This window comes from Balaenoptera ricei, chromosome 2, assembly GCF_028023285.1.
Source record: "Balaenoptera ricei isolate mBalRic1 chromosome 2, mBalRic1.hap2, whole genome shotgun sequence".
Classification (NCBI taxonomy): domain Eukaryota; kingdom Metazoa; phylum Chordata; class Mammalia; order Artiodactyla; family Balaenopteridae; genus Balaenoptera; species Balaenoptera ricei.
The window spans coordinates 94010729-94031599 of NC_082640.1; the positions used below are offsets into that span (position 1 = coordinate 94010729).

Below are 20871 nucleotides of genomic sequence, written 5' to 3' on the forward strand. Positions count from 1 at the left end.
GCTTTAGAGTTTGGGGTTGTGTGACCAGCTGGGGTCAACGCCATCATCTTCACTGCAAGGGGTGAGGGAGGACATCTTATTTTTGGCAGGACCATCTGTCTCCGACTGAGGCAGAGGAAAGGGAGCCGAGGGTGTTGGGCAAAACCCAGACCCAAGACTGGGATGAATAAGGAGGAGGGCGTTTACTTCTGTTTTGGTGGAGATTCGATTCTTAGAGAAGACACTGAGGCATTAACTCAAGTAAGAAAGTGAGAGGCAGATGGAGAGAAAGAAAAGGCTTGGTTTTGAGGCATAGCACGTCAAACTTCGAAAAAGACGCTAGTTGCAAAATTGACAACATGTAAGTCCAGTTCTTCTCTCTAAATCTAAGTCGGTGTTTTCAAATAAATACAGGCATTTCCACTCAGATTTCCTTCCTCACCCTTGGAAACAACAACAACAGTAATATCTAACACTAACATAGCACTTGCTATGTGTCAGGCCCTATTCTAAGCACTTTATATATATATATTAATTAATTTAATCTTCCTAACAACACTATGAGGCAGATACTATGACTGTTCTCATTTTACAGATAAGGAAACAGAGTGATTAAGTAACTTGCCCAAGTGCACACAGCTAGTAAGCGGAAGATCTGGGACCCAAACCAAGACTTCAAGCTCTGGCTCTGGCCTACTGCACCCTTGTTCTTAGCATCCCTAAAGTCAGACACTGAGGGTTATCTTCGTATTTCAATATCCCGGAAACAGCTGTTGGTCTAAAGCTCTAAACTCTGGTTTCGTCAGGTTAGTCTTCTTCTCAAGAGCCCACAGTGGCTCCCGGTGGCCTCCTGCAGACATGGAGCTGAAGGCCCTGACCCCACACCAGGCTCACCTGGGTCCCCTCTTATACGCAGGGGCAACCTCCTTAGAAGTTCCTCCGAGCGTGGCTTTTCTGTTCTCCCCCTGCAATGCCCTCCCCATCTCCCCTCTGTTTGTCTCCAAGATGTTGATCACACTTGTCTCTCTTGTCCTTTACACTTGTCTCTACTGTACAATCCGTCCTCTACACTGGATCCTATTTGTTCATTATCTGCACAGGAAAGTTCAGATTTTTCTACCAGCAGTATTCTCTGCTGTGTAGTATAAAGCATCTTCATATCAGAATAACCAGTTATTGAATTCATCCTGGATATACACTATATCTTCTCTTTCAACAGGACTGTAAGCTCTTATGGACAGAAACTATGTTCTATTCTTCTCATTCATGCATTCCTTCATTTTTCACTCATTAATTACTTACTGAGCCTCAGCTGGGGTTGGCTGAGAGCTATGCCAAATAATAGTCTCTCTTTCATAGGCAAACACTAGAGCAGGCTGTTTAAAAACCAGAAGCCATGCTAGAGTTGTTGGAAGACAACCTCTTTAGAGTACAGAGGAGACCAAGGCCCGATGAGGGACTGACCCGCCCAAGGCCTCAGAGCCAGTCGGGGTTCGAGGCAGGTGCTCCCGGAACTCCTTTCCTGGCTCCCCTCTGCCAGGAGAGCAGGGACCATTCTGCCTGCCTGACAGGTTAGTACTCATTGAACTGTGCGTTCCTGCACACGTCCTGCGGGCCTCTCGGAAGGGCTGGCGCTCTCCCACCCTCCCGGGAAGACTCAGGGTCAGACTCAGCATCATCCTTCGACAATTAACAGCACTAGCTCCCGAGGCCCAGCCTTCCTTCCCTCGGCTCCTGCTCTGCGGCACCTCCAGTAACGCCACTCTCACAGCTTGGGCCCAACCCCCTTGAGCCTAGACGTTTAGTGCAGTCGTGTTTAAGAGCAGGAGTCCAGGAGTCAGAGAGGCCTGGGTTCAAGTCCCGCCTCCTCCACTTATTAGCTTTTGGACATTAGACAAGTTATGTCCATTAGTTCAACCATGACTTGATTGTCCTCTTTCGCTGGCTGTTCCAGGCTCTGGAGGTTGAGTCTAAGCGAGAGTGACATGGCCTGGTTCTCAAGGACCTCACGTTCTCCCTAGGGAGTCAGACCATCAGCATATCAACAGGCAACGCTGGGAGAGAATTTCAGGGAGGGATATGTTATTGGAAAAGAGCAGGAAATGTGACTGAGTTGCTGAGGCAGGTGCCAGACACAGAGGTCAGGGACAATCTTGAAGAGGAGGTGGCTTATAAGCTGAGATCTGCTCTGTGGGAAGGACAGGCCTCAAGAAGGGCCGGGCCACAGCAGTGCAAAGGCCCTGGGACAAGGGTGGGCCTGACCTGTTTGGAAAACAGAAAGATAAGGTTTCTTCATCTGGGAAAAATACGGCTGGTAAAAATACCCATCTCCTTGGGGTTGTTGTGAAGACTAAATGAGGTGAGTGTAGAGAGGACTTAGTAGCGTGCCTGACAGTAAATGTCAGCTATTTACTATTGTTCAGAGGATCACTGCTAGAGGGCACGGTCCAGCCTAACCCTGTCCTATCTCTGTGGAACACAGTCTCTTTTTCCTGATTTTGGTAATAGCACTTGTTGTTCCCTCTTTCTGGAATGCACACCCACTCCTCCCTTCTCCCACCCCTTGCCTGGCAAACCACTAACAATCCTGGAACTCTCAGCTGAAATGACGGCCCTTCCTTCTCCACAGCCATGACCCTGGCCCAGCAAGTCACATCCTGCATGAGACCCTGTGGCTGACAGAGAGACCCAGACCACTAACCTGAAGGCTCTGGAAGGGCCTGGCCCCCGCCTCCCATCTCACCTTGCTGCATGCCCCCTCCCCCAGCTGCCCCAGCAGGGCCTTGGCAGGTGTGTGCACTCCACCTGGACCACCCTCTGCCTCGCCCTCATCCCTCAGGTCTGACCTCAGACATTACCTCCCGACCCGCCCTCTCTGCACTGTAGCTTATAACACCCTGTTCTTTCCTTCAAATGTGCACCTCACATTGTGATTACAGATGTATTTGTGTTGACTATTTATGTCTGCCTCCCCACCAAAGATGGAAAGTTCCACAATAGGGGCTACGTCTATATTGTTTCCCCACTAGTACTTGGAACCCTCTCAGTAAGTATTTGCTGATGAATGTTCCCATCGTCTCCTGGTGTTCTTCCTGCTGCTCAGTCTGTCCTTGGCCTCATTTGCTGGCTCCTCCCCTCCTACTTGGTCACTAGATGCTGTTACTTCTCAGGGCTTGACCCAGGCTCTCCTCTGCTAGTAGCTCCCTCCCTAAGGGACTGCATCCTGGCCCACAAGCCCACTGCCTTGGGTGACGCCCTAATGTATACCTCTAGCCCCGGGGTCTTCTCCAACTGCAGACCTGCATCTTCAAGGCCCCCTGACACCTCCTCCTGGATGTTTCAAGGTATTTCAAACTCAGCACATCCCATGCTGAGCCATGACTGTCTCCCTGGACCTGAGTCAGTCTAGGGCCCCTCACCTCAGGGAAGAGCAGTCAGGCAGGATGAAAATCTCACAGTCAGTCTTGGTGGTCCCTTCCCCTTCCTTCTCATATCCACCTTCCCCCAAGTCCTGTTGATTTCACCCCCAAATATCACTCAGCTCATCGGCCTTTGCCCACCCCACCTGTATCCCTTCTGCCCTCATGCTGAGTAGCTTCTGCCCTGTTTCCCTAACAGCAGCACTTGTGCGCTCGCTCCAGTGTGTCCCCCACCAGCAGCAGCGGGGGTATTACAGAAAGGCAGATCTGATCATGTCACTCTCCTACTTGAAACCCCTTCGTGGCTTCTCATGGCTCCCAGAATAGAGCCAATTCCCCTCTGTGGCCCTGCCAGCTCTGGTCCCTCCTCCCACTCCCTGCAATTCTGTTGATTGCTGGGTGGGATGGGAATCCACCCTGGGCTCAGGAAGGGAGCAGGGGAGGGAAAGCATAGCTGTGCGGCTTTGGCAGGGTGACGGGGACAGCACAGCCCTTGCTCTGGAGTCGGATGGTCCAGGCTAGAGTCTGAGCTGGCCGAGGGCTGAGCAATGCTTCCAACAACCTATTCATAGAGCTAGCCTTTTCAAAGCCTCCTCCTTTCCCTCCTGCAGGCTCCTTTGTGTGGCTGCCAGTGAGGTGTGCAGGGCAGGTGTCTGAGTACAAACCCCAGTTCTTAAAATGCTCAGGGCTAACCTGATTCGGTCTTGTTACCTCTCTGGTTTCAACTTGACCATGCTCACTTCTCATCCTTTCTGTCCGGCTACGCTGGCTTCCCTGCTGCTCCTCAGCGTCTGCAGGCACACTGGACCTACAGGCTCCGCTGGAACCCTCTCCCCCAGACAGTCCGCCACCTGCGCTCTCCTCTCCTCCAGGTGTCTGCTCAAAGGTCCCTTCTCAGGGGGCCTCACCTGGCCTCCCAGTCTACAGTCACGCCCCACCCTACACACTTCCTATCCCCTCCCCTTGCTCTATTTTTCTCTTTAGCACTTAGCACCGCGTAACAGACAATATATTCTACTTATTTATCTTGTTCATTGTCCATCTGCCCAGACTAGGATGTCAGCCTCATGAGGGCAGAGATTTTGTCAGCTTTTTCATTTCTGGATCTCCAGCATCTAGAATAACACCTGCCACATAAATACGTCTTATAGAAATAAATAGACTTTTTCTTTTCTGCCCTCACTGGGTTGTGGGCTGCATGCTAAGCATATCTCTTCAAAGCTAGAGATCTGTCTCAGACCTTTTTGGAGCTACCCCTTTCTCACCTGACCCACATCCAGTGCTGTATGGTGGTCCCTCCCCCTCACTGTTGGCTCTCATAATACTCATTACTGAATCCTCAGGACCAGATCACATTTCTGGGGTCTTTCTGGGATAAACCAAGTGCCTGAACACTGACGGTCATCATTAATTGATGCTGATATTCATTTATAATTATAGTTATTATCTGACATGTAAGGGTCCATTCTGCTCTGCAGTTCTGGCTGTAACTGCTGGACTTCTGGGGACGGAGTTGACATGGGCTGCGTGGGCCCATTTTCACAGAGGCTGCCCCTGGGAACACAGGTATGCAGGCTTTTGGCAAGTGGCAGAGCCCCTCAACAATTTTCTCCCTTTCCACTGGCTCTCACTCAAATTGTTTAAGAGCAGAAACACTGGAAGAGGTTCCTGTGTTGTCTGGAAGAGTTGTTCTAGTGGTTCTTCTAAACTGGGGCCTGTCCAGGTGAGTTGGGGCAGTGTAACCAAGAGATTGAAAATAAATAAGAGAGTCGGTGGAGCCTCCACCCTCAGCTGCGGCTAAGAACCAGGCCTTCCTCAAAGCGCCCTGAGGAGTCTCTAACCCCTGCCCTCACGCCTCCACTGTGCCATGTGCCAGCTCTCTTCAGGTGACTCTGCCCCGGCCTTCCCCATGGACTTCCCAGGACTGGTGCTCAGAGCCCCTCAGAACTCGCCCTGCCCCAGCCTCCAACCCCCAGACCCTGCCAGGCCCTAGCTGAGCCCCTGCTGGTCACTGCTCCCTGACACATCTGACACCTTGGTGTTTCCAGGTCTTTGCTTGGGTGGTGGCAATGCCACCACTCACAGCAGGGCAGAGGAGGTCTCTCAGAGATGCCAGCCACATCTTCTTAATAGTCCTGTGACCCCTGGACAGGAGACCCTGACAGCTGGGACCACACAACCTGAGTGTCAGCCTGGATGCTGCCTTCCTACTCAAATCATTCTAGTGATTCCTCCAGCCAGGAAAACCTAGGGGTCAATATCAGTCAACTGATTTTCAGTCAAACATAAAAATTTACTGGGCAGGAGGAGGCGGTGAGAGGGTCGGGCAGGAACGACACTTGAAAGAACTTGGGGTACCAGCACAGACAGCCTTCACAGCCCGTGTAGTGGCCCTCCCCAGGACTGCTCACTCCTGCCCCTTCCATCTGTCTGTCTGCATCAGAGCAAGCAGAGGAGTGGACATCAGCTCTCAGGTATACTGCTTCTCTCAGGCAGACTGGATATAAATCTTATTGGGGTTGGACCAAAGAGAAGGCCCTTGCCGCCCCAGAACACAGCAGCTTCCAGGCAAGCATTAACCAGCCTTGCATTCAGAGATGCAGCACTTTTCCCCCACTGCACCAGCTTTGGTTCATCCCAAATGCAATAATAGAGACAAAAAACAAGGAAATGAATTAGAAGAGTGACAAAATACCCATTTTTCCTCTTTTTCCATTTGCTCCTTTTTCGCCTTTTGGGCCCTGGGGACCAGGCTGTCCATCTGATCCGTTGTGTCCTGGTAACCCACCAATTCCTGGAGGTCCTGCATCAAAACACGGGAAATGGGAACATTTAAAAAAATCTTCACAGAAGTTAACATGATTTCCTTTAGCCAGTGAAACTGGCCAGGCATTGACGCCTCTTCCAGATCTTCTCCTGCTTCTTCCTTTCTTTCTCTACCTTCCCTGCCCCCGCCTGAAGCAGTGACAGGTGGCGAATGGTGACAGCAAGTTCTCAAGTGGGAGGGAACAGGAGAGCTGGTGATTGGGGCAGAGAGAAGGAGGGGGACACAGTGATAGTCAAGGTTGCCTTCAGACTCTTCTTCCTTCCCTGCTTCAGTCCCTTCTGAGTGATCCTGGGGAGCCAGCCACCCATATCCTTCCCATGAACTTGGAAAAATCCATGGGTCCTTACCTGCTGGGCCAGGTGGTCCTACAACAGAAAAAAAAATTTAGATGGTAAACCACAGATGGAAGAAAGTGAAGCCAACACCACAACCCAAAAAACAAAGAGCACCTTCCCCCTCTTAAAACGTACTAACCATCTATGGGCCCTAAGGAACCGCCCCATGCCTTTTACTTAGAACTCAGTATATTTGCCCAAAGATTCTAAGAAACAATTCAACAAAGACCCATTTGCCAATCAAAACCACTTTTGCTTAAGTTCCAATGGACTAAGAATAATTTCTAAGTGGCTTCACTATAGACTCATAAATCAGTCATCTCTCAAGCAATCAACTTAATTAAATGAGGTTTGGTGACAATGTGGGTGGGCACTAGTGCAGCCCTGGCAAAGGTAGGTGTCAGGAAGTGCTGCTTTTGCATGGCTGAGATCCAGCTGTCCCAGGAGCAGCCCCAAATACGCTCATCCAGCCAGCCTGTCTCCTCTAGGCCGCCAAGGGGAATTGAGAGCAGAAGCTGGTTTGCTTGGTCTCTATTTTGTTGCATAAAATAGCCTGAGAAAACTTGAGGGCCCAGATCAGGTAACAGATACCTTTCTTAGTGTGTAATTACCCAAGGATCTAAGGGGTTCAGGTGAATAACTTACACATAATCTAACACAATAATTTTGCTTCCACAAATAGCCTTAGTGACAATTATTCCATTTAAGCACTCGGACAAGCCAGTGAGGTCATGACATGAACAGTTGAGGGTCTTTTGCTTCTCCGGACCACATATAACAATCACCAATGTTGGAGTGGGTAGGTCTTTCTAAAGATCCAAGCCTGTGACTCTTCAGAAAACCACCATTTATACTGATGAATCTAGTGGCAGGGCAAGAATAAAGATGCAGATGTAGAGAATGGACTTGAGGACACAGTGGGAGAAGGGTAAGCTGGGACGAAGTGAGAGAGTAGCATTGACATATATATACTACCAAATGTAAAATGGATGGTTAGTAGAAAGCTGCTGCATAGCACAGGGAGATCAGCTCGATGCTTTGTGACGACCTAGAGGGGTGGCATAGGGAGGGTGGGAGGGAGGCTCAAGAAGGAGGGGATATGGGGGTATAGGTATACATATAGCTGATTCACTTTCTTGTACAGCAGAAACTAACACATACAACATTGAATAGCAGTTATACTCCAATAAAGATATCTATATATACACATATATATATCTATATATATATATAAAAGAAAACCACCATTTACAAAGCACTTCTGTGTGCACCACAATCTTCCCATAAGTAGAAATCTTTTTTTTTTTTTATATTTATGTATTTATTTATTTATTTATGGCTGTGTTGGGTCTTCGTTTCTGTGCGAGGGCTTTCTCCATTTGCGGCAAGTGGGGGCCACTCTTCATCGCGGTGCGCGGGCCTCTCACTATCGCGGCCTCTCTTGTTGCGGAGCACAGGCTCCAGACGCGCAGGCTCAGTAATTGTGGCTCACGGGCCCAGTTGCTCCGCGGCATGTGGGATCCTCCCAGGCCAGGGCTCGAACCCGTGTGCCCTGCACTGGCAGGCAGACTCTCAACCACTGCGCCACCAGGGAAGCCCTCCCATAAGTAGAAATCTTGATCCTTGTGTCTGCTGTGTTTACGACCTATCTGAGGAAGGTGAATACTTTGAAACCACAATGAGATGAGGGAGCTACAGAGAAGCAAACCCCTACAGAGGTGCCAGGGAAGTCTGGGCACATGGCAGTCGGAGAAGGCTCTCAGAGAGAGTGAGCCTTGAGCTGTGGCTCTGAAGACACAGTGGCCTGACATGGCTGCAGGGGTGAGGGCTGGGCATCCCATGCAGGAGACCAGCTGGAGAAAAGGTACAGGGGTGGGAGCTTGCGTGATTCAGGGTGAGAGAAAGGAGGAAGAATGGCTCAGCGGGAGTGTGTAGAGATGAGGCTGAAGTGTGTTCTTGGCAGAGGGATGTGGGGCAGCAGCACTTGAAGACCAAGTGGAGGGGTGTAGACGGTATGTGCCAGGCAGTGCGGAGCTACAGTAGATTGATTCTTAAGCAGGGGGGGATGACACTGAAATCAGCGTGTGTTTGATATCCTCTCTGTAGATGGATATGGAATAGAACTAGGGAGTGAGATGAGAGAGAGAAAGAGACAGGGAAGGAAGGGGGTGGGGCAGGGAGAAAATATCCAGAGGATCTTTGTAGTTAAAGTTTGGGACAAGGTTGTGGATAAATGCGGTTGGTGACTGTAGAGTTCTAGAGGGAGCTAGACATTCGAGAGGTATTTCAGCAGAAGAATGGGCAGGACATGTCCATGTCTGATTGGGTAGGAGACAGCTGAGGAGGCCTCTCAGACGACTGAGCCTGGATACTGATGAGCCTATTTGACAGAAATGAAAACTTTGGGAAGAATACGTGTTTGAAGGTATGCTTTCAGTACATACAGTCCTATGTTGGGCAAAAATGATTTGCTGAAAACAGCACGGCATTTTCTACGGTCAGTGTAGCCTGTAGTCAGTGTGGTCAGTTTACCGCCAGATGGCGCACACATGCCCTGGTAAGGAGGTGATATGGCCCTTTGAGAGCTGTCAGAAGAAATCAATCAATCGTCAGTCCCGACTGCAGATGGAGCCAAATTCAGATGTGCAGATTGGTAGAAAAAGGTAAACAAGCAAGAATCAACTGTATATAGTAGGTTTCAAGAGTTCTCAGGGAGGGATACATTGGGAGATTGGGACTGACATATACACATTACTCTATATAAAATAGATAACTAATAAGAACCTCCTGTATAGCACAGGGAACTCTACTCCATATTCTGTAATGATCTATATGGGAAAAGAATCTAAAAAAGAGTGGATATATGTATACACATAACTGATTTACTTTGCTGTACAGCAGAAACTAACACAACATTGTAAATCAACTATACTCCAATAAAAATTAATTAAAAAAAAAGGACAGTCCAATAACCATTTCCATGCAGTGGAGTATTGGAAAGAGGTCCTGGCTGGAGCTGTATACTTAGGACACATTAGTTATGGCCAAGGGTATCACTATGATGAAGTGTTTAGATTAGGGTTTCTTGACACTGACCTGAGATCCTTGATACCCTATGGCTACAGTTTTTACACATTTGAGGCCACAAAATCAACTAGAATGCTTGTAAAAATGCAGTTACCTGGGCCCCATCTGGAGATTCTGATTCGGTTTGGATTTAGAGTAAGGCCCAGGAACTGGCATTTTTACCAAGCACCACAGGTGTATGGGATGCAGGTGGTCCTGGGTCCCCTCGACCTGATGTGAAAATTTTCTGGGAAAAGAGTCAGTCACTCTCCTTAAAGGGGTTCCAGACCCTAGAAATATTGGGAGCTACTAGCCTTCAGGTAAGAGTGAAATGTCTGAGCCAAATTTGGGGATGTAGAGAGGGGGACACACCCCATCTGGAGGGAGGAAGGTGATAGAAGAAGCACCAGGAAAGAGAGAGAGTGTGATCTGAAGATGGAAGAGGGAAGCCAGCAGGTCTCATGCCTTGAAGCTAGAGAATTTCAGAAGAGAAAGGATGACAAACGGTTCCAAAGAGCTCAGGAGCAGAGTGCTACAGTGATGATGACCGTCCCAATATCCTGGGATGCCAATTGAGCTGCTCACGGCCCCTTACACCCAGAAGAAGCCCCAAATATGAGTCATTATAATAATGTCAAATGTCAAATGTGTGCCTACTAGCTATTTAGCAAACCATCTTTCAGGATGTTTTTTTAGCTCCTGACCCTTCTCCTCTTCTGGAATAACAGACCCTCTAGGAACACATGTGGGCAGCCACGTTCATGTTAACACTGTACGCAGGGCTGTTTCCTGGGCCTGCCAGCAGTGCAGCTACACAGGACTGCATGCTAAGAAGGGAGCTCCCTGCTTGGGTTTAAATGCTCTGCAGTTGCCGTTTGGACATTGTTTTTTTTGTTTTTTTTTTTTTTAACATCTTTATTGGAGTATAATTGCTTTACAATGGTGTGTTAGTTTCTGCTTTATAACAAAGTAAATCAGTTATACATATACATATGTTCCCATATCTCTTCCCTCTTGGGTCTCCCTCCCTCCCACCCTCCCTATCCCACCCCTCTAGGTGGTCACAAACCACCGAGCTGATCTCCCTGTGCTAAGCGGCTGCTTCCCACTAGCTATCTATTTTACGTTTGGTAGTGTATATACGTCCATGCCACTCTCTCACTTTGTCACAGCTTACCCCTCCCCCTCCCCATATCCTCAAGTCCATTCTCTAGTAGGTCTGTGTCTTTATTCCCGTCTTACCCCTAGGTTCTTCATGACCTTTTTTGCTTTTTTCTTAGATCGTTTGGACAATCTTAATCATTTTTTCTTTGAATTTGTGCTTTGTAAGTGAAGTCTGATGGGACAGTGGAGCATGGCCCGGGGCTTTGAGTCTTGATTTATATGTGGCCCTGCCTTCTATCTCCTCCCTGCCTCCCCAGGACAGATTTTCCCCTGCCTGCTCCTGTGCCCCTTGAGGTGTCCTCCCCACTCCCTGCCCCATCAGTGACTGCTGCCACCTGCCACCCCAGTGGGGGCCCAGGCTCGAGTGCAGGGGAGGCTAGGGTTGGATGTGTGCCCTGCGTGCTTTTGTCCCAGGGAGCCCCTGTGCCTGTGAGGGTGTGTACTCATGCGGTGAGTATCCCATGCCTCAAGGAGTACGACATTAAGTAGCAAATAAAAAGCCCCACCATGGCAGGTCAAGAGAGGTTGTGGAAGAAAGGAAAAAGCCTTTTTCCTGCTTCATGAACAAGGGACCCTGCATTTTCATTTTGCACTGGGCCCTGCAAATGGCTCTGATTACCCCACCCAACACTCCTAGCTGGAGTTGATTAGAATTGGGTAGATACGTGATAGGAGCTGAACCACTTAGATTTTTTTCTCCTTGCAATCTAAAGTTGACCCACAATGCCCCTACTTATGTGAAGTAGAGGTCTGTGGATGGCCATGCACAGTGAAAAATGTCAGTCTGCAGGGAGAAGAAAATGAAGGAGAGAGAAGCAGAGATGAGGGACTGGGTGTCTGCTAGAGAGTCAGAAAGGCTGAGAGAGGAGCTGTGTGGGTTCCCAGTGGCTTTCCAGTTCCTGGCTCCAGCCCCCTGGGTCAGGCTGCTTCCCCTGCCCTCCTGGTCTGTCTGTGAGATACCCTTCTGTCTCATGAGGCAAGCTTTGTTTTCACCAGACTGGGTTTCATTGTCATCTTCCTGGACCCACAGACAGATTGCGTTTCCCTGCCTTCCTTCCATGGTGGGGGTGGGGAAGTGAGATACCTCCAGACCTGACCTTTTAAAGCACCCAGTGGGTGCCATCCTTTGTTCCCCTCTTTTCCCTTGGGAGTGATCTTGGTGCCTGGTGCTCAGATGATGGAGCTACGAGACGGCAGCACTTGGCTCTCTGAGTTTCCAGAACTGCGTAGGAGAGTCACCCAAATTTCGCTGGACTTCGTGGAGTGGGAAATAAGCCTTTGCTGTGTTAAGCTGCTGAGATTTTAAGGTTTAATTGTTACCAGAGCATGGCCAAACCCAGCTTGACAAACACATCCCTCTATCTTTTTAATAATTTATAACCTCTCACCCGCTTTTCCTCAGATAAGCTCTAACGGGTTCCTGCTACAAGCAAACAGTAGAATCTTAATTGAGACAGGATATATAGGCACCAGAGTTATGGAGAGTGAATAATAAAGAAGTGTAAGTGTAAGTCTCACTCCCTGTCTTCAAGGGCAGGCGCTGGCCAGTGGCTAACGCTACAGGCTTCTGGAAAACCTGACTCCTTGGATCCTCCCACCACAGCCATTCCAAGTCATAGGAGAAGATGCTTATCTCTAATTTCCTTTTAGTAGCCTCTGCTTTCCCCCTGGGATGGTATCAGAACTGATGTTGCCTGACCCAAGTGACCTGCTTAGCACAGCAATGACCACAGAGGAAGTGGCTACACATTTCCCAAAGCCTTGCTGGTAGAGGAAAAAAAGAAGCCAAAAAATCCAAATAGATTTATCATTGCAACAAAAAGAATAAAATACATAGGAATAAACCTACCTAAGGGGACAAAAGACCTATATGCAGAAAACTATAAGACACTGAAGAAAGAAATTAAAGATGATACAAACAGATGGAGAGATATACCATGTTCTTGGATTGGAAGAATCAACATTGTGAAAATGACTATACTGCCCAAAGCAATCTACAGATTCAATGCAATCCCTATCAAACTACCAATGGCATTTTTCACAGAACTAGAACAAAAAATTTCACAGTTTGTATGGAAACACAAAAGACTCCGAATAGCCAAAGCCATCTTGAGAAAGAAAAACAGAGCTGGAGGAATCAGGTTCCCTGACTTCAAACTATAGTACAAAGCTACAGTAATCAAAACAGTATGGTACTGGCACAAAAACAGAAATATAGATCAATGGAACAGGATAGAAAGCCCAGAGATAAACCCACGTACATATGGTCACCTTATCTTTGATAAAGGAGGCAAGAATAAACAATGAAGAAAATACAGCCTCTTCAATAAGTGGTGCTGGGTAAACTGGACAGCTACATGTAAAAGAATGAAATTAGAACACTCCCTAACACCATACACAAAAATAAACTCAAAATGGATTAAAGACCTAAATGTAAGGCCAGACACTATCAAACTCTTAGAGGAAAACATAGGCAGAACACTCTATGACATAAATCACAGCAAGATCCTTTTTTGACCCACCTCCTAGAGAAAAGGAAATAAAAACAAAAATAAACAAATGAGACCTAATGAAACTTAAAAGCTTTTGCACAGCAAAGGAAAACATAAACAAGATGAAAAGACAACCCTAGAATGGAAGAAAGTATTTGCAAACGAAGCAACTGACAAAGGATTAATCTCCAAAATATACAAGCAGCTCAGGCAACTCAATATCAAAAAAACAAACAACCCAATCCAAAAATGGGTGGAAGACCTAAACAGACATTTCTCCAAAGAAGATATACAGATTGCCAACAAACACGTGAAAGGATGCTCAACATCACTAATCATTAAAGAAGTGCAAATCAAAACCACAGTGAGGTGTCACCTCACACCAGTCAGAATGGCCATCACCAAAAATCTACAAACAATAAATGCTGGAGAGGGTGTGGAGAAAAGGGAACCCTCTTACACTGTTGGTGGGAATGTAAATTGATACAGCCACTATGGAGAACAGTATGGAGGTTCCTTAAAAAACTAAAAATAGAACTACCATATGACCCAGCAATACCCTGAGAAAACCAGAATTCAAAAAGAGTCATGTACCACAATGTTCATTGCAGCACTATTTACAGTAGTCAGGACATGGAAGCAACCTAAGTGTCCATCGACAGATTAATGGATAAAAAAGATGTGGCATATATATACAATGGAATATTACTCAGCCATAAAAAGAAACGAAATTGAGTTATTTGTAGTGAGGTGGAAGGACCTAGAGTCTGTCATACAGAGTGAAGTAAGTCAGAAAGAGAAAAACAAATACTGTATGCTAACACACATATATGGAATCTAAAAAAAAAAAAAAGGTTCTGAAGAACCTAGGGGCAGGACAGGAATAAAGATGCAGACATAGAGAATGGACTTGAGGACACGGGGAGGGGGAAGGGTAAGCTGGGACGAAGTGAGAGAGTGGCATGGACATATATACACTACCAAATGTAAAATAGCTAGCTAGTGGGAAGCAGCTGCATAGCACAGGGAGATCAGCTCGGTGCTTTGTGACCACCTGGGGGGGTGAGATAGGGAGGGTGAGAGGGAGACGCAAGAGGGAGGGGATATGGGGATATATGTATACGTATAGCTGATTTGTTATACAGCAGAAACTAACACAACATTGTAAAGCAATTATACTCCAATAAAGATGTTAAAAAAAAAAAAAGAGAGAGAGACATGTCCCACAGTGTTCATCACAGCACTATTTACAATAACCAGGACATGGAAGCAACCTAAGTGTCCATCGACAGATGAATGGATAAAGAAGATGTGGCACATATATACAATGGAATATTACTCAGCCATAAAAAGAAGTGAAATTGAGTTATTTGCAGTGAGGTGGATGGACCTAGAGTCTGTCATATAGAGTGAAGTAAGTCAGAAAGAAAAACAAATACTGTATGCTAACACATATATATGGAATCTAAAAAAAAATGGTTCTGACGAACCTAGGGGCAGGACAGAAATAAAGATGTAGACGTAGAGAATGGACTTGAGGACATGGGGAGGGGGAAGGGCAAGCTGGGATGAAGTGAGAGAGTAGCATTGACATATATACACTACCAAGTGTAAAATAGATAGCTAGTGGGAAGCAGCTGCAAAGCACAGGGAGATCAGCTCGGTGCTTTGTGACCACCTAGAGGGGTGGGATAGGGAGGGTGGGAGGGAGACGCAACAGGGAGAGTATATGGGGACATATGTATAGGTATAGCTGATTCACTTTGTCATACAGCAGAAACTAACACAACATTGTAAAGCAATTATACTCCAATAATGATGTTAAAAAAAAAAAAAGTAAGGCCTGGTTCTGCTGCCATAGGAAGAGCTAGTGAAAGATGCAACTTCATAAACCTGATATTTCCAGGTCTGGAACACCTCCGAGGTCTGTAGTCTTGACTCTCTCCTACTCCTACTCCCAGCAAGGACTCCCTGGGGCTCAGGATTCATGCCAGCCACGGCTTCAGTGCCAGAGAGGAGCTCTGGCCAGAGTGGGGGTGGTCCCCTCTTTCCCTTGGGAGGCAGGCATGCTTGCCTTAAGGGATGGCCTGACAGGGTCCAAGCCCGAATCCACATTTGGAGCCCGAATCCACCAACACTAAAACAACTTGCTAGTTTGCTCAGTAAGGCCAGTTGAGTGAAAACATCATCAGCTACAGTAGCTGTTCTGAGAGTGGCCTATCCATTTGTTTACCAAAGGTTGAACTGTCTACAGCTTTGAGGCCTCAGTTCCCACCCTCTGTGTGCTGGTCCATCCTCTGCAACCACCCCTGCTGCCAGCTATTCTGCCAGTCCCAGGGCACCTGACGTGGGAAAGTATGTATCTTTCCTCACATGCCCCCATTAAACTGAAGCTTTGGTCCAATCTCATTTATTTGGTGCATTTCAACTTTGGATTATGACCATGGCAACCTTAAAAATGAGTAGAGTAGGGATGGCAAATAGGTTTTTTTGTTTGTTTTTTTGTTTTTATTTTTTTTTGGCCGCATTGGGTCCTAGTTGCGGCACGCGGGATCTTTGTTGAGGTACGCGGGCTCTTTGTTGCGGTGCATGGGCTTCTCTCTTGTTGTGGCGTGTGGGTTTTCTCTCTCTAGTTGTGGCATGCAGGTTTTCTCTTCTTTAGCTGTGGCGCACAGGCTCCAGGGTGCGTGGGCTCTGTAGTCGTGGCAGGTGGGTTCCAGAGTGCGTGGGCTCTGTAGTTTGCAGCACGCGGGCTCTCTAGTTGAGGTGTGTGAGCTCAGTAGTTGTGGCGCATGGGCTTAGTTGCCCCGTGGCATGTGGGATCTTAGTTCCCTGATGAGGAATCGAACCCGTGTCCCCTGCATTGGAAGGCAGATTCTTTACCACTGGACCACGAGGGAAGCCCCAGCAAATAGGTTTTATTTCAAGTGCCAATTCTAATCAATTAGTACAACTTTCTGCAACACCAGAAAAGAATGACCTGAGACCTGAGGCCATGCTCGGCAGCAACTGTGATCCACTATTGATGTCTGCCTGGAAATAGGATAAGAAGTGTTATCACTGGGTTGGAGTCTCATGGCTGCAAGGAGAATGGGCACTGTGGATTTCAAGCAACTCTGTTGCAACAAGCAGTTCAGCAATATTATGGTTTAGAGATTTTCCAACAAGCCCCTATATGGAGGCCACTGGAGGTGAAGAATTACCCAAGACCTGCCTTCTTCAAGATACCTGCTCTTCCAGAAGACATGCTTCTGGGGTCCCAAGGAAACCTGCGCTCAGGGGTAAGATGCATCCAGAAAACATGTCATTTGACAAACTCTGCACTAGCAAAAACCCCAGACTACTCTAGCTAGTGAACTGCCCTCACTATTCACCTGAGATGTCACCAGCTGCACAAAACTACACGGCATCTGTCTTTGTCCCCAGAGCAACCACAGCTGAGTCCTGGGAAAGGGACAGGAATGGGGTTTCATGGTCACAGCTGGACTAGCTTCAAGTCACATGCACCTGCTTTTTTAAAGATGAATCTAGTGTGGAGCTAGATCTTGTTCTCAGGCCCCAAGCCCAGGGTCTGCCCTGGCAATCCTTCCTGAAGGCATTTTCTGCAAGCTCTGGACCAAGGCTCTCTGTGCCTCTCCCCAAAGTTCCCCAATTCAGTCCTGGGTCCTGTCACCTCCCCACCCCCAATCCAGGCAGCTTGGCCTATCCCTAGGTACCTCCTTGCCTTGCAACTTGCACTTTTCACACCTAAGTTTTAATTGAAGGGCTTTCTGTGTACAAGGAGGCCCACTTTCAAGCTATCATGAAAAATGAAGAGGCTGGCATTTGAAAAGCATTTTTAGATGCCAAAGAATAACCTCCTCAACCCATTTCCAGCATAGATGCGATCCCGCCAGCCTCTCCTAAGTGGTCTTAATAGCTCCAGCCCACACTCACTGAACAGCTTGGCTCTCATTCTATCACTATAAAAATCAGAAAGGAAGAGGCTTTTCCTGTGCCTCTCAACAGGGCTTTTGTGCCTGTAATTCCATCCATTTGAGCATTTTTCTAGCGCTCATTACTGTCACACACGGGAACGCTGAAAAGGGACTCCCAGAGATGGAAGAAAGGTGCTTAAGCCACAAGGGTTTCAGAATAAAGGATCAAGCTGTTCTGAAGATATTTAATTTTCTGTGAGGGCTGAAATGTGACTTGAGTAACTCAATTAGCATTTTCTAAGAAGCCAGAGGATTATAGCTTTTCTCTCTGAGGCTAAACTAAGCAAACAAGAGTCAGACTTGGACACAGGGTTCCTCAGAGAAGCATCTTTCTTACCAGCCCACCACTCCCATTAATCACTTACATAAATCACAGGTTTAGTCATTCAACAGACTCAACCAGAGCTCCTAAAGCACGGCAGGTAACGAGAGGTACTGGGGAGAATATTGCAGAAGAGGTTTCTTGCAACTCCACACACACTGTGCACTGTGAAGTGACCAGGACCTCCCCAGAGCCTGGGGCCATAGACTGAGGAGATCCAACACAAGCTTCAGATGGCTTCAAAGTCTTGTGGTTATCTTTAAAGTCCATGAGAGCTGTGCATTTACTCCGTAAAAGGAGTTTTTCTTTCTTTTTTAAATTGAAGTAGAGTTGACCTACAATATTATATTAGTTTCAGGTATACTACATAGTGATTCAACATTTATATACATTATAAATTGATCACCATAAGTCTAGTAATTTGTCACAGTACAAAGTTACTGCAATAATACTGACTATATTCCCTATGCTGGACACTACATCCCCATGACTCATTTATTTTATAACTGTAAGTTTGTACCCCTTAATCTCCCTCACTTATTTCACTTACCCCCTAATCCCCCTTTCCTCCCTGTTTGTTCTCTATATCTGTGAGTCTGTTTCTGTTTTATGTTTGTTCATTTGTTTTGTTTTCTAGTTTCCACATATAAGTGAAATCATACAATATTTGTCTTTCTCTGTCAGACTTAATTCACTTAGCATATTACCCTCTAGGTCCATCCATTTTGCTGCAAATGGCAAAATTTCATTCTTTTTTAATGGCTGAGTAGTATTCCATTGTATGTATATACCACATCTTCTTTAACCATTCATCTATCAATGGGCACTTGGGTTGCTTTCATATTTTGGATATTGTAAATAATGCTGCAATGAACATAGGGGTGCATATATCTTTTCTAATTAGTTTTTTGTTTTCTTCAGATAAATACTCAGATGTGGAATTGCTGGATCATATGGTAGTTCTATTTTTAATCTTTGAGGAACCTCCATACTGTTTTCCATCGTGGCTGCACCAATTTATAATCCCACCAACAGGGCATGAGAGTCCCCTTTTCCCCATCTCCTTGACACTTGTTTTTAGTTGTCATTTTGATAACAGTCATTCTAACAGGAGTGAGGTGATATCTCATTGTGGTTTTGAATTGCATTTCCTTGATGATTAGTGAAGTTGAGCATCTTTTCACGTGTCCGTTGGTCCTTTGTATGTCTTCCTTAGAAAAATGCCTGTTCATGTCCTCTACCCATTTTTTAATTGAATTGTTTGTTTTTTTGATATTGAGTTGTTTGAGCTTTTTATATATTTTGCATATTAACCCCTTAACAGATACATCAGTTGCAAATATCTTCTCCCATTTGTTTGGTTGCCTTTTCGTTCTGTTGATGGTTTCCTTTGCTGTGCAAAAGATTCTTATGTAGTCCCATTTGTTTATTTTTGCTTTAGTTGCCCTTGCCTGAGGAGACAGAGCCAAAAAAATATGACTAAGACTGATGTCAAAGAGTGTACTACCTGTTTTCTTCTTACATTTAAGTCATTAATCCATATTGAGTTTATTTTTGCATATGGTATGAGAAAGTGGTCTTGTTTCATTTTTTTGCATGTGGCTGTCCAGTTTCCCCAACACCATTTTATTGAAGAGACTGTCTTTTCTCCACTGTCTGTTATTGGCTTCCTTATCATAAATTAATTGACCATATAAGCATGGCTTTATTTCCAGGCTCTCTATTCTGTTCCATTGATCTATGTGCCTGTTTCTGTGCCAGAACCATACAGTTTTGATCACTATATCATTGTAATAGTGTTTGAAATCAGGAAGTTCGAAGTTCTTTGTTCTTCTTCCTTAAGATTGCTTTGGCTATTTGGGGTTTTTGTGGTTTTACACAAATTTTAGGATTATTTGTTTCAGTTCTGTGAAAAATAACATTGGCATTTTGATAGGGATTTTATTGACTCTGTAGATTGCCCTGGGTAGTATAGTCATTTTAATTTTAACAGTATTAATTCTACCAGTCAGTGAATACAACATATCTTTCCATCTGTTTGTGTCATCTTCAGTTTCTTTCATCAGTGTTTTGTAGTTTTCCGAGTACAGGTCTTTTATCTCCTTAGTTAGAGGTTCATATAAAACAACTTATGTTATAGTAGTCTATTTTAAGTTGATAGTAACTTAAGTTTGAGCACATTTTAAAAGCACTACATTTTTACTTCCCCTCCCTTCATTTTATGTCTTTAGCATCATATGTTACATCTTTTTGTGTATCTCTTAACAGATTATTTTAGATATATTTTACTACTTTTGCTTTTTAACCTTAATATTAGCTTTCTAGGTAGTTGATCCACTACCTTTACTACATATTTGCCTTTACCACTGAAATTTTTTTCTTTCATAATTTTCTTATTTCTAATTATGGTCTTTTCTTTTTCATTTAAAGAAGTCCTTTTAACATTTCTTGTAAGGCCTCTTTAGTGGTAATGAATTCCTTCACAAGCTTTTGCTTGTCTGGGAAACTCTTTATGTCTCCTTTAATTCTGAGTGATAACCTTGTTGGGTAAAGTATTATTGGTTGTAAATTTTTTCCTTTCAGTACTTTCAGTATATCATGGCACTTCCTTCTGGCTATAAAGTTTCTGCTGAAAAATCAGCTGATAGTCTTATGGGGGTTTCCTTGTACATGACTAGTTTTTTTATTACTGCTTATAAGATTCTTTAACTTTTGACATTTTAATTATAATGTGTCTTGGTGTGGGCCTCTTTGGGTTCATCTTTTTGGGGATTCCCTGTGCTTCCTGGACTTGGATGTCTGTTTCCTTTGCCAAGTTAGGGAAGTTTTCAGATATTATTTCTTCAAGTAGGTTTTCTGTCCCTTTCTCTCTCTCTCTCTTTTCTTCTTCTGGGACCCCTGTAATTCAAATGTTAGTATGCTTGACCCAGAGGTCCCTTAAATTATCTCATTGTTTAAAATTCTTTTTTCTTTTCACTGTTTTGATTAGGTGATTTTCACTATTCTGTCTTCCAGATTGCTGATCTGTTCTGCATCCTCTAATCTGCTATTGATTCATTCTAGTGTATTTTTCATTTCAATTATTGTATCCTTCAGTTCTGATTGGTTCTTTTTTATATTTTCTTTCTCTTTGTTGAAATTCTCACTGAGTTCATCCATTGTTCTCTAGAGTCAGTGGGCATCTTTATGACTATTACTTTGAACTCTTTATCTTGTAAATTGCTTATCTCTGTTTAATTTAGTTCCTTTTCTGATGTTTTGTCTTGTTTTTTCATTTGGAAGGTATTCCT

General features: G+C 45.4%; 1 protein-coding gene across 1 annotated transcript in view; it reads right to left on the reverse strand.

Moving 5' to 3' along the window:
- Nucleotides 1–20871, reverse strand: part of GLDN (gliomedin) — a 69582-nt gene that overhangs the window by 16021 nt on the left and 32690 nt on the right. The window contains exons 3-4 of the mRNA XM_059913303.1: nt 6573–6590; nt 6094–6201 (exon numbers count right to left, since the gene is read on the reverse strand). Coding sequence (XP_059769286.1) covers nt 6094–6201; nt 6573–6590 — 126 coding nt within the window. The remainder of the gene's footprint in view (nt 1–6093; nt 6202–6572; nt 6591–20871) is intronic.